Here is a 14,359-nt window from a genome sequence, read left to right as displayed (position 1 = left end):
ATCTTGTGACGATATCATACACGTTTGAACACTTCTGATACAATGTTTGTGTCAAACTGCATACTGGGAACATATTGCTCGTCGTACAATTATGGACTAATGTTACTTGGAAAGAATCAAAGGTATTCAAAATACGAGAAAAGAAATACATTATTCAATCGAGCATGAACTTCCCCAAAAACCTTGGCAAGATTTCACCTTCATCATCGCTGAACATTACGTATTTATATATCACACATGGCTCTGTTGTCAACATCAAACTTACAGGTATATGTTCAAGGCTGTGTTATCTTTTCCTTCCATATAATATAATTCGAGAAAACCAGTTAAATGTTTTTACATAAATCAATCTTTTATATTCAAAAACACACTTGTTCATTTTTACTAAAAAAGCCGTCTCATATTAAGGAATGAAGCCTCAGGTCGACGGAATACAACATGGATATCATAGATCACATATTGCATATCATGGATTATATCATCAATCTTGTGGGTTATTCAATTTCATAAATATCGTGGATTAATATCATGGATGTCGTGAAGTACATTGTAATTATCATGGATTGTATAATCTGTAACGGATATCGTGGACTTAATCATAAATGTCGTGAAGTACGTTGTGGATATAGATTAAATCATCTATCACGGATATCGTGCACTAAATCAGAAATTTCGTGAACTACATTTTATGGATTGTATCATCTATCACGGATATTGAGGATTAAATCAAATGCCGTGACGAACACATGTATATATATGAATCATATCACAGATACCATGAACTATATCATAATTGTCTTGGATAACATTTTGGGTATCGTGGATTCTATGTCGGATTTTATGGATTCTATGTCGGAAATGTCGTGAACTACATTACGGTTATCACGGACTGTACCATGACTACCATAAAATACATTACAAGTATCATGGATTATATATCAGATACCTGGATTTTACTGTCGGTATCATAAACTATATCACGAACATAATGAACTGACTCATAAATAACCTGGATTACTTACGGATATCATGGACATCGTGGATTATATCATGGACATCGTGGATTATGTCATGGACATCGTGGATTATGTCATGGACATCGTGGATGACGTAATTGTATCCTACAAATGACGACGATAAAGGTGCAATGATTACATTTATTTAATATCTTGGTGATCAGCATTAACAGGAGGATAATTGACGAATGGCTGAGTTGTAAAACAAAGTTATTGGCTCTCTTGATTCCTGTTAGTGTATATACATATAGTTCATAATGTTTTTGTTTCATGGTTATAACGCAACGCGGTACTTTTCAGCGCAAATATTTTCTAGGAAATAATGGTACATCCTATATTGAACGAAAACTTTTAGTAGGCTATCGTTCAATGTGAGACTATCGTTATTTCAAAGCTTCTAAAAACAACATGCATGTAATGTTTTAATGCATGTCAACAGTCTTAACAGGAAAACTGTTGAAGAATGCGATATTTGATCACCAAGATACACGATGCAAACTTCAAGGAAATAAGCATGGGTTTTTTTGAGTTTTTGGTCGTGAGTATGAATACTTAAAATTAAAAATAGAAATTAAAAAGCATAACTAAACATTAACAACATAAAGGTCTGAGTTAAAGCGCGACGTGTACAACAAAATAAATATGGAATGGCGAAAAAATATGGCGAAATCTGTTACGGAAAAATTCGGCATGGCAGGATTCAGCATGGCAGGCGCGTAAAGCAAATTAATAAATTAAATATAATTATAAATGTCTAAAATATTCTTGCTTGATGATGAACATTCAACTTTCACGTTTCGTTTGTATCGTTTGAGTAAAGTTTTGAACCATGCACAAATCAAAAATTGTTTATTATTGACTATTATAAAATGAAAGAAACGAATGAATGTGTTTATCTATTTTTTTCATCGTCAAGAAGAATATGTCTTTCGTGTAACAACAACTGTCTGATGAACAACGAGTGGCGCATAGACAATCTGTAAGTTTGGTCTTGCTCAAATCAATTTCCTATCAGCGTGACTCTTCAAAAATATGTTGTTTTTATCATCAGTGAACATCAAAATACTTACACAGCAACGGCCAAACTTGTTGTTACCTAAGCCACTCTGAACAACAAAACAGAATAGGTGCATGGAAACCTGGCATTGATTTTGCCAGTCGATTAAAATCAATGTTAAGACAGTGGCATGCTCAATTTAAAAAACTCATTGTTATTTAAATTGAAGAAAAATTAATTGCATTAGAAAGATATTTGGATGCCAATCGCCTTGCTTGAAGCGAAATCAATAAGGATTGTTTGGCCGTTTGGTAATGTATAAGGGACCAGGAAGGCGGTTCCCTTCTCTTATGTTTCATTCCGGTTCGGGTACTTAACGTTGCTTTGCTGGTGTCTCATCGTTCAAATGTTTGTCAAAAGCTTAGTTTGTAGGTAGATGTTAAAATCAGTTATTTCATGCCACTGATCGACAGGGTTAGCTAAGGATGCGCATAAGTAAAAAAAAGCGCGCAAATGTCGAAAGCGACTTAAAAATGGCGTTTCGTGTCAGATTCAAAATTTTTTGTTTTCAAAGACTTTTTTTCGAGAATGGATGCTGCTTCTGTCACCTTTTTCCTCAATCTTGCAAAGATAAAAACAGTCTAATTGATTTTGTAAATATAATTAGGGCTTTAAAAGTATAAACATCTTTTGTAAAGATAACTGGTGAAAATAGACAAGGTGACAAAGCAATTTGCATCCAGCAAATTTCTTGATTGAGGGTTTTCCTCCGGCGTATCGCCGGTTTCCCTCAATTGAACATTTTTCAGAGTTTCCTCCAAAAAAGTGTGGCCATTCCTGGGACCATCCCATAGGTTCCCAAATGGAAATTGATGGTTATTGGGGTAATATCCCAATCCACTTGGACAAGTAAATAATAAATGATACAATTTCTCTAAACATTATTCAACACAGCCAAACTTTGGAAGGAAAAGGTACAAAACTTTCACGTCAACTATACATGTTTTGTCGTTAATTATTATATTTTAATAAATGTTGTCTAGCATTGTTTTTTTTTAACATTTTTGTTTGTCTTTTTGTTTAAATTTCTGGGTTTTTCATAGTTTCAGCAACATGCTTCAAAGTAAAATTGACAGTGCCAGCAACGACCGGCAATGCATTGATCCCGTTCCGTGGATCAGAATGTCATATACAGTTAAGAAGACTGTTATACGCATACCGTATGCTTTTGGCATTCAGAAATAGGCCTAACGTATATCTTCTGCGTGTCATAAAAAGCAAATAAAAAACGGCGATGTCAGAAAAGGTGTTTGGCTGGGCAAAAACTATACTTTAATTCTGAAGTGGCAAAGAGTTTGGATAAGTGTAGCTTAAGGATGATAGAGATTATGTTATGTACAGACAAAACCAGGTTAAAATTAAAGATGCACATGTAGAAAAGTGTAGCCAGTTGAAAATACCAATGGTATCGCAGATGGTTTGGTATTCTTCGGACACACTTCTGGTCTTCTCTTGATATATACGATAATAACGCATGAATTAATGAGACTATTACATAGTCTCATTAATTCATGCGTTATTATAGAAAAAAGCCAGGCAACAAAAATGTCCCCTGCAAAATGATATATACATGCATTTTATAATTTTTAGTGCATTAAGCGTCTCAAAAGATTTAAAACATTTAATCAATCTTCTGAATTTTTTGATTATTTAATGAATTTCGTTTTCATCTCACATGCGTTACATTATTTGTTACAACCAAGTAAATCGTGTTTTTTAATTGTTGTTTCATCCTGTAGAACAATATCTTGAGTTGCAAGTTGGTGTTCCATTCAGTTTATAAACGTAAAATGTGCCACAGTTGAGAACTTTGATTGTGCGTCTGTAGTAACAACAATATTCACTATAATAATATCGACTGTAGTGATATGTACGTTGAGTGTGCGAAAAACAAACGACACGAGAGACAATCCCATCATTCACTCCGGGATGACCTCCTGTTAAATGTCCCGGATAATTTGTACCACAACGGCTGCTTCTATGTCTAATACATCCCGAAAACATCATAGTTCCAGCACTTCCTCCAAATCTGTACCAACCAGATAAAGATGAGTCACAGTAGCTGTTTGAGGTATAGCTGTATCTCCTTGTAGACTCGTTTAACCACTTGTACTTACCACCACACACTAAAAATTTTTCAAAGTTTTTCAACATATAAAATTTCTCTGTTGTCAGTAGATTTCCTTATTTTATCTAATTTGTAAGCTAATGCTTGTCCACAAAGTCAAACTGTTTGTCCATCATATTTAACTATCTTGAAATCATCTTATTAAATTTAGTTTTACAGCAATGAGTAAAAGGGGACAGTCTAATATTAAATATACGACAAAAAAAAGTGTCAAAAAATCTCACCTGAAGTAATATTTTCATAGCTTGGTTGGGAGAAAACCAATTTTGTCTTCAATTTTGCGTTTTCAGCTTCAAGTTTTGCAATAGTCTCTCTTAAAGTTACATTTATAGCCTCAATCATTTCTTTTAAATTTTCCGATTTCTTTTCAAAATTTTGCTTTACGTTGACCAATTTTTTCTCCACCTGTGCAATCATTGATTAAATCATTTTTTGGTGTTATCTTTCATCGAACTTGTAGTTATTATCTATGTGTAAGAATTCGTCTGACAAACCTGTTCTTCTTGATTCAGTAGTTTCCATGTTTTGTTTGCTCTTACATAAAGTTTCTTTTGGTCTAAACGATACTCCAACAATCCTGGGATTTTAGGAACATTTTTTGCAGCAACGTTATCGGGTACAACGACGATCTTAAATGATAAATAGGAATATTACCGTTTTACGACATTTCTTGACAATTTTACTTTTTAATTTTCATATTTACACTCACCCCGCTATTTAAACGCAGTTTGTCCCTATTTTTACATCTTCCCTGAAAGTGTCAAGTAGGAAATTATGTTATTGATATAACAAAAAATACCTTATGATGTATTTTTATATTTGCACCATTGGTATATTCATTTCGGCTATTATATTTAATTTTTTGTTTCTGTAATTTTTTCTAAACTTGCCTTCTCAGGAAGGACAGAATCTCCCTTTAAGATATACCATTGCATTTGACCTAATTCATCTTCACTTTGATACTCCATACATTTATTCCAAACACGTTTAGGGTGGGTAGATCTCACCCAAATCCAAACATAGACATTTTTAGCATCAACTATCGTCCCACCATTTGAAGTGTTACAATATGCGTTGCAATAATTCCCTGTTCCTCCTTTAGGACCATAACATCCACAACACTGCAGTTGAAAATACAGACTAAATATCTATTAAACTTTAACCTTGAAAATTCAATTCATTGGTCGAATTTCACCTTTTTGTTCACACATCCTACGAAGGCAGTCGAGTCATATATCATTCCAGACTTGTTACTCGAAGCACTAAAACTTTTGGTGGTAAAATATTAAGATATTCTAAGTAATTCACTCTATAAATTCTGTGTTTAATTTTTTCCTGTTCTAAGAACCTTAACTTGCAGTTTTGCACTTCCTGCGAAACTTGCGTATAAATGACTTGTCACGTGTACTGTTTGTCAATTGAGCTTGTTTACCTGAAAACACCTGAATGATCAAGTGCAATTAGCGGTACATCTTTTTGATGAATAAATCCAGAGCCAGAGCAGGGCGTCTTTAAACATTTGTTCATCATTGACTATTAAATCATACAAACATATGTGAATAACATAAATTTTTAACATACTGTCCATTGCTTACACGACAGCCTCAAATAGATGAACTACAAATTTTTCTCTAATCATGGCATTGAATGATTCTTGTAAGACAGAATCTGTTCAGAAGATCTTTAAACAATCACTATTATACTGATGTAAATTCAGGATAATCTTACCCAGCCTATCTTCCCACTTGACTGCAAACTTCCAAATACGGAGCATTGGAACGATGTTGAAACTATTTTCTCTGTGATGAGCTCCTTTATGTAAGCTATATCTCCAATGCCTGGCTCAAGGTTACTGCATCCACGATTGTTGATCATCAACTTCCCCAACGCTCTTTTATTTTTCAGTCGAAAATACCTTAAAATATTTGATAAAAGGTTTGCCATTGATTGCTTAGAAACTCTTTAAAATCACAGAAATATTTGCTCAAATTGAAATCGTCATCCTTATTTTGTAGCTACTTTATGGTAATTTAGTTTCTTGATTCTTACCAATGAGCTTTGGTATCATCAAATGAGTCACTTGTTGACATCTGCACTCTGAAATCCAAGATAGGAAGATCTCCCAGTTGAGTGGTCCAATATTTGTCTTTCATGGAAGGACCAACTGGCTTATCTTTTGAGGGAACGTTCCACGTGATAGCATCATGTTTTCTAGCAACAAGTATAAATCCACCACCATCTGTCTTCATGTCACACCATACCTTCAGTAAAGATGCATCACTTTTCAAATCATAAAAAATATGACGTCATCATCTTTTTAATATCCAACATTTACCTTCCGTTTATTGCTGCCTCCCAGATTTATCCAATAATATCCATCCTGAACATTTTCCTCTCGATTTAAAATATCTGAGCAATCGTAGCCTGGGCTCAGGTATTCGCCGACAAATGACTTACCTAAATGAAATCATTGTTATGTAGAGAAAAATTAATGTTAATCACTTCCAAAGTATAATTTTTTCATCTTCTGCTGGGTTTAAAACTTATAATGCAGTAATGCTATAAATATTGTTTATATAGTTCTTGATCCATCATTTAAATTTATATATAAACACCAACCATTAACAGATTTCCACAAATATTTTCCATTTTCTTTGCTACATATCCACAGTCTCGTTTTATCGCTTCTGTCTTTCACAGAATATACTTGGAACGCGTTGGTTTTGTTACAGCTGCCTGGGTCATAGTCGTCGATATTCACGATTTTCTGATGGGAAACAGTAGTACACATTAAAATGCAAAGTTATTTCGACGAATTCTAAAAAACAGTTTGAATTAAGATGGAAAACCTACCACACTCAAGAATAGTGGAAAAATGCACGAAATTATGAGGAGAATGATCACGGCCAAATAATTCATTGGGAATAAGAATTTCTTTCAAATACTTCGCAGTTGATTGTTCTTCACCAAAGACAACTTCTCATTTGCTGTGAATACTACAGCAGCTTGGTCTTGACGCTTTATCTGAACATGAAGAGTTAAGTGAGTTTTAATCGTTTTTTATAGGAAATTTGTTGATCATGAGAACATCATTGGGTGATCTTGTGGATCACCTTGAGAAGGTCATTTTGATAAACAATGTCATCAAATATCCATTGTAGAAATCGTTACACGTCAATGTTTGTCTTCAAAATTATTCAAAGACTATATGACCATGGTAGATGTAAGAAATAGAATATCAGAGATTGTTCTATGGTGTCAAACATTTGTTCAACGTTAAAGGAATGGTGAATAAGTTTCGTTTTTTGATATATGATACACATAAAAAAACTTTAAAAATGATTCTGTTCCTGTGGACTTTGATCAAAATTATATATAACATGTAAGGAATTTGTCCAAAACGTTGTTTCTTCCTGTGTTGAGTGGCATGACAGAGATGAAAGCATTCGACATACTATAGATCGTTAAACTAAAGATTCAAAGATCCATCGTTGTCGTCTTTATTTTTTCAAGAACACATATTTCTAGTTTTGAAGTATTACGAAAAAGCAACTGACCAAAAGGCAGTTTTTTGCAAAACAAAAATAAAACACATGAATACAATATTTTTATTGAAATGAAGACTGCACTATGTCTACAAATATAGTCGTTGTTGTAACAAATTGAAGATAACAAGTACTAATATTTTGAATGACATATACAAGAAACTTGAAGTTTTTGTACACATATAAATATAACTCTTTCAAAACACAAGTATACACGGTACAGTGAACTAAATAAAAATTAAAGCATTAAAAATCCATTTTAAAAACTTTGCAATACTTTCCAAAATCAACATATCGACAAGCTTTATCATATGATTCGTAAATTAGTCATTTATTTTTCCCATTTTTCTTTCCACCAGTGGTTTTTGCCATCAATGACAGGTCGATGTTTTCCAGTGCTAGTCCTCTGACCGAAAATAATCGTTCTGCCCGCTGTTGTAAAGTACCACCACATTTCATTCCAAGTGAGATCAATGCAGCACCCTGGTCATAATCGTCGATTTTCACTATAAAATGAAACTATAGTTTTGTTAAAACATGAAATCAAAAGTTATGTCTATATTTCTCAATCTATGTCCCGTCATTTTTAAACTTACCATCAAAAGGTTTCCATAAGTATTTTTAATCTTCTTTACTGCAATTCCACAATTTCGTTTTATCGTTTCTGTCCTTTACAGAATACACTTGAAACGTTGGTTTTTTGTTACATAGCCAATAATCGATTTTACAATATTCTGAGAATAATCAATTTGAAGAACAAAGTTGGTTAGTTGACTCCTTGAAATAACTCAAATAAATTTTATTTTTAGCTGCATTACTTACCACACTTACGGACAGTGTAAATGCAATAAGGCTAGATAACGTTAAAAGAAAAATCATCAAATGGTTCATTGCTGTTGAAGAGAAACACTAGTTTGTTGTGATGCGAGATCTTAATCACAAAACGACAGTGATATGTATATGATTTTTCTGGAAGATTTCCTTTCCAAGCACGACGCAAACCGTCCTAATTGAAGTTCACAGAAATACGATATGAGTTAAAGCGACCTGTTGGGCAATCACTTCTGGTCAATAGATCGAGGTTATGTTACCCTTTGAAGTTTCAATCATTAATAATACAACGGATTCCATAAACTTCATTGAACCACTAAACGCTGATAGTATTGCATAATAACATCGAAAGCAAGTGAAATAAAGAGTTTTTAAACATCATTGTTCCAGTTCTATTTTTCTTAAAGAGTTTTTTATTTTTGATTTCGATAGCAATATTAAAGGGTGATATCGGGATAATTATGAGCTGCCATACCAGTTCCTCGATACATCGGAAGTAAACGATAGGAGTCAAAACATCATTCGTTAGTCTTATCTGTATGCCTACAGTTTTATTTCAAATTATTATTGGTGATATCAGCATTTTTGTATAACCTCCTTACCAGTCTCCTACAGTTGACGTTGCAAGAATTGCAATCAGTGGTTTCAGCTCATTGAGTGAAGATTTTTTACAGTCTCTGATGGAAGAAGGTTTCCGATCAGTAACCATTACTTTTCTATAAATCTTTGAGTTCGAGTCAATTAAATTTGTATAATAGTGGGCTGAATTTATCCTGTGTTCTCATCAAGTGACATTCGATCAAGTTTTTCCCGTTCTTTACAGATAAAAACATCTCCATCTCTTAGGTTTCCTTTCGGCTTGGGTACTTAACTTTGCTTTGCTGGTGTCTCATCGTTCAAATGTTTGTCAAAAGCTTAGTTTGTAGGTAGATGTTAAAATCAGTTATTTATGCACTGATCAACAGGGTTAGCTAAGGATGCGTAAGAGTAGAAAAAAAACGCAAATGTCGAAAGAGACTTAAAAATGGCGTTTCGTGTCAGATTCAATATTTTTTGTTTTTTAAAGGCTTTTTTCGAGAATGGATGCTGCTTCTGTCACCTTTTTCCTCAATCTTGTAAAGATAAAAACAGTCTAATTATTTTTGTAAATATAGTTAGGGCTTTAAAAGTAAAAACATCTTTTGTAAAGATAACTGTTAAAAATAGACAAGGTGACACGGCAATTTGCATCCAGCAATTTTCTTGCTTGAGGGTTTTCCTCCGGCGTATCGCCGGTTTCCCTCAATTGAACATTTTCCAAAGTTCCCACCAAAAAAGGATGGCCATTCCTGGGACCATCCCTTAGGTTCCCAAATGGAAATTGATGGTTATTGGGGTAATATCCCAATCCACTCGGACAAGTAAATAATAAATGATACAATTTCTCCAAACATGATTCAACACAGCCAAACTTTGGAAGGAAAAGGTACAAAACTTTCACGTCAACTATACATGTTTTGTCGTTAATTATTATATTTTCATAAATGTTGTCTAGCATTGTTTTTTTGAACATTTTTGTTTGTCTTTTTGTTTAAATTTCTGGGTTTTTTATAGTTTCAGCAACTTGCTTCAAAATAGAAATGACAGTGCCTGCAACGACTGACAATGTATTGATCCTGTTCCATGGATCAGAATGTCACATACAGTTAAGAAGACTGTTATACGCATACCGTATGCTTTTGGCGTTCAGAAATAGGCCTAACGTGTATAACCTCAGCTTGTCGTAAAAGGCAAATAAAAGACGGTGATGTCAGAAAAGGTGTTTGGCTGAGCAAAAACTACACTTTAATTCTAAAGTGGCAAAGAGTTTGGATAAGTGTAGCTTAAAATGATAGAGATTATGTTATGTACAGACAAAACCAGGTTAAAATTAAGGATGCACATGTAGAAAAGTGTAGCCAGTTGAAAATATCAATGTTATAGAAGATGTTTGGTATTCTTCGGACACACTTCTGGTCTTCTCTTGAAATAGACATTTATAACACATAAATTAATAAGTCTGTTACATGAATACAAAAAAGCCAGGCAATATAAGTGTCCCCTGCAAAATGATGTATACATGCATTTTATAATTTTTAGTGCATTAAGCGTCTCAATAGACTTAAAACATTTAATCAAACTTTTGAATTTTTTGATTATTTAATGAACTTTGTTTTCATCTCACATGCGTTACATTATTTGTTACAACCAAGTAAATCGTGTTTTTTAATTGGTTGTTTCATTCTGATGAACAATATCTTGAGTTGCAAGTTGGTGTTCCATTCAGTTTATAAACGTAAAATGTGCCACAGTTAAGAATTTTGATGGTACGTCTGTAGTAACAACAATATTCTTTATACGAATATCGATTGTAGTGACTATACGAACTGTGAGTGTACGAAAAACAAGCAACACGAGAGACGATCCCATCATTCACTCCGGGATGACCTCCTGTTAAATGTCCCGGATAATTTGTACCACAACGGCTGCTTCCATGTCTAATACATCCTGAGAACATCATAGTTCCAGCGCTTCCTCCAAATCTGTACCAACCAGATAAAGATGAGTCACAGTATCTGTTTGAGCTATAGTTGTATCTCCTTGTGGACTCGTTTAGCCACTTGTACTCACCTCCACACACTGAAAATTTTTCAAAGTTTTTCAACATATAAAATTTTTCTCTTGTCAGAAGATTTCCTTATTTTATCTAATTTATAAGCTAATGCTTGTCCACAAAGTCAAACTGTTTGTCCATCATATTTAACTATCTTGAAATCATCTTATTAAATTTAGTTTTATAGCAATGAGTAAAAGGGGACAGTCTAATATTAAATATACGATGAATGAAAGTGACAAAAAATCTCACCTGAAGTAATATTTTCATAGCTTGGTTGAGAGAAAACCAATTTTGTCTTCAATTTTGCGTTTTCAGCTTCAAGTTTTGCAATAGTCTCTCTTAAAGTTACATTTATAGCCTCAATCATTTCTTTTAACTTTTCCGATTTCTTTTCAAAATTTTGCTCTAGGTTGATCAATTTTTCCTTCACCTGTGCAATCATTGATTAAATCATTCTTTGGTCTTACCTTTCATTGAACTTGTAGTTGTTATCTATGTGTAAAAAATCTTCTGACAAACCTGTTCTTCTGGATTCAGTTGTTTCCATGTTTTGTTTGCTCTTACATAAAGTTTCTTTTGGTCCAAACGATACTCCAACAATCCTGGGATTTTAGGAACATTTTTTGCAGCAACGTTATCGGGGACAACGACGATCTTAAATGATAAATAGAAATATTACCGTTTTACGACATTTTCTGTCAATTTTACTTTTTAATTTCATATTTACACTCACCCCGCTATTTAAACGCAGTTTGTCCCTATTTTTACATCTTCCCTGAAAGTGTCAAGTAGGAAATTATGTTATTGATATAACAAAAAATACCTTATGATATATTTTTACATTTGCACCATTGGTATATTCATTTCGGCTATTATATTTAATTTTTTGTTGCTGTAATTTTTTCTAAACTTGCCTTCTCAGGAACGACAGAATCTCCCTTTAAGATATACCATTGCATTTGACCTAATTCATCTTCACTTTGATACTCCATACATTTATCCCAAACACGTTTAGGGTGGGTAGATCTCACCCAAATCCAAACATAGACATTTTTAGCATCAACTATCGTCCCACCATTTGAAGTATTACAATATGCGTTGCAATAATTCCCTGTTCCTCCTTTAGGACCATAACATCCACAACACTGCAGTTGAAAATACAGACCAAATATCTATTAAACTTTAACCTTGAAAATTTAGTTCATTGGTTGAATTTCACCTTTTTGTTCACACATCCTACGAAGGCAGTCGCATCATTAATCATTCCAGACTTGTTACTCGAAGCACTAAAACTTTTGGTGATAAAATATTAAGATATTGTAAGTAATCCACTCTATAAATTCTCTTTTTAGTTTTTTCCTGTTCTAAGAACCTTAACTTGCAGTTTTGCCCTTCCTGCGAAACTTGCGTATAAGTGACTTGTTACGTGTAATGTTTGTCAATTGAACTTGTTTACCTGAAAACACCTGAATGATCAAGTGCAATTAGCGGTACATCTTTTTGATGAATAAATCCAGAGCCAGAGCAGGGCGTCTTTAAACATTCGTTCATCATTGACTATTAAATCATATAAACATATGTGAATAACATAAATTTTTAACATACTGTCCATTGCTTACACGACAGCCTCAAATAGATGAGCTACAAATATTTCTCTAATCATGGCATTGAATGATTCGTGTAAGACAGAATCTGCTCAGAAGATCTTTAAACAATCACTATTATAGTGATGTAAATTCAGGATAATCTTACCCAGCCTATCTTCCCACTAGACTGCAAACTTCCAAATACGGAGCATTGGAACGATGTTGAAACTATTTTCTCTGTGATGAGCTCCTTTATGTAAGCTATATCTCCAATGCCTGGCTCAAGGTTACTGCATCCACGATTGTTGATCATCAACTTCCCCAACACTCTTTTATTTTCAGTCGAAAATACCTTAAAATATTTGGAAAAAGGTTTGCCATTGATTGCTTACAAACTCTTTAAAATCACAGAAATATTTGCTCAAATTGAAATCTTCATCTTTATTTTGTAGCTAATTTCTTGATTCTTACCAATGAGCTTTGGTATCATCAAATGAGTCACTTGTTGACATCTGCACTCTGAAATCCAAGATAGGAAGATCTCCCAGTTGAGTGGTCCAATATTTGTCTTTCATGGAAGGACCAACTGGCTTATCTTTTGACGGGACGTCCCATGTGGTTCCATTCTGTTTCCTAGCAACAAGTAAAAATCCACCACCATCTGTCGTCATGTCACACCACACCTTCAATAGAAACGCATCACTTTTCAAATCATAAAACATATGGCGTCCTCATCTTTTGAATATCCAACATTTACCTTTCGTTTATTGCTGCCTCCAAGATTTATCCAATAATATCCATCCTGAACATTTTCCTCTCGATTTAAAATATCTGAGCAATCGTAGCCTGGGTTCAAGAATTCACCGACAAATGCCTTTTCTGTAGATGTAACTGAATAGGAGAAAAAAGTTGTGTTGAAAGGTCAAACTAAGGTTTTATTAAAACATGAAGTCAAAAGTTATGTCTATATTTCTCAATCTATGTCCCGTCATTTTTAAAATTTACCATCAAAAGGTTTCCATAAGTATTTTTCATCTTCTTTACTGCAAATCCACAATTTCGTTTTATCGTTTCTGTCCTTTACAGAATACACTTGGAACGCGTTGGTTTTGTTACAGCAGCCTGGGTCATAATCGTCGATTTTTACAATATTCTGAGAATAATCAATTTGAAGAACAAAGTTGGTTAGTTGACTCCTTGAAATAACTCAAATAAATTTTATTTTTAGCTGCATTACTTACCACACTTACGGACAGTGTAAATGCAATAAGGCTAGATAACGTTAAAAGAAAAGCCATCAAGTGATTCATTGCTGTTGAAGAGAAACACTAGTTTGTTGTGATGCGAGATCTTAATCACAAAACGACAGTGATATGTATATGATTTTTCTGGATGATTTCCTTTCCAAGCTTGACGCAAACCGTCCTAATGGCAGTTCACGGAAATACGATATGAGCTATAGCGAACTGTTGGTCAATCACTTGTGGTCAATAGATCGAGGTTATGTTACCCTTTGAAGTTTCAATCATTAATAACACAACGGATTCTATGAGCTTCATTG

The 14,359-nt window shown here is 33.7% G+C and overlaps 1 protein-coding gene across 1 annotated transcript; it reads right to left on the bottom strand.

Annotated features, from left to right (window-relative positions):
• Nucleotides 1-3,707: 3,707 nt before the first annotated feature.
• On the bottom strand, nt 3,708-14,275 carry LOC124441733. Its single transcript, XM_046992199.1, has 25 exons — nt 14,040-14,275; nt 13,804-13,951; nt 13,556-13,689; nt 13,270-13,481; nt 12,965-13,150; nt 12,669-12,769; nt 12,432-12,504; nt 12,127-12,357; nt 11,946-11,987; nt 11,732-11,866; nt 11,462-11,642; nt 10,837-11,235; nt 8,158-8,252; nt 7,055-7,135; nt 6,821-6,968; nt 6,537-6,658; nt 6,251-6,462; nt 5,930-6,116; nt 5,634-5,734; nt 5,397-5,469; nt 5,092-5,322; nt 4,911-4,952; nt 4,696-4,830; nt 4,426-4,606; nt 3,708-4,199 (listed from the first exon to the last, which is right to left on the bottom strand). Exons 5-25 carry the CDS (start codon nt 13,109-13,111, stop codon nt 3,802-3,804), a joined length of 3,315 nt encoding a protein of 1,104 aa, XP_046848155.1. The 5' UTR covers nt 13,112-13,150; nt 13,270-13,481; nt 13,556-13,689; nt 13,804-13,951; nt 14,040-14,275; the 3' UTR covers nt 3,708-3,801.
• Between the last annotated feature and the right edge of the window lie 84 nt (nt 14,276-14,359).

This window comes from Xenia sp. Carnegie-2017, unplaced genomic scaffold, assembly GCF_021976095.1.
Source record: "Xenia sp. Carnegie-2017 unplaced genomic scaffold, XeniaSp_v1 HiC_scaffold_20, whole genome shotgun sequence".
Lineage (NCBI taxonomy): Eukaryota > Metazoa > Cnidaria > Anthozoa > Malacalcyonacea > Xeniidae > Xenia > Xenia sp. Carnegie-2017.
Note: the sequence above shows the minus strand (reverse complement) of the source record. Positions and strands in the feature narration are given on the sequence as shown.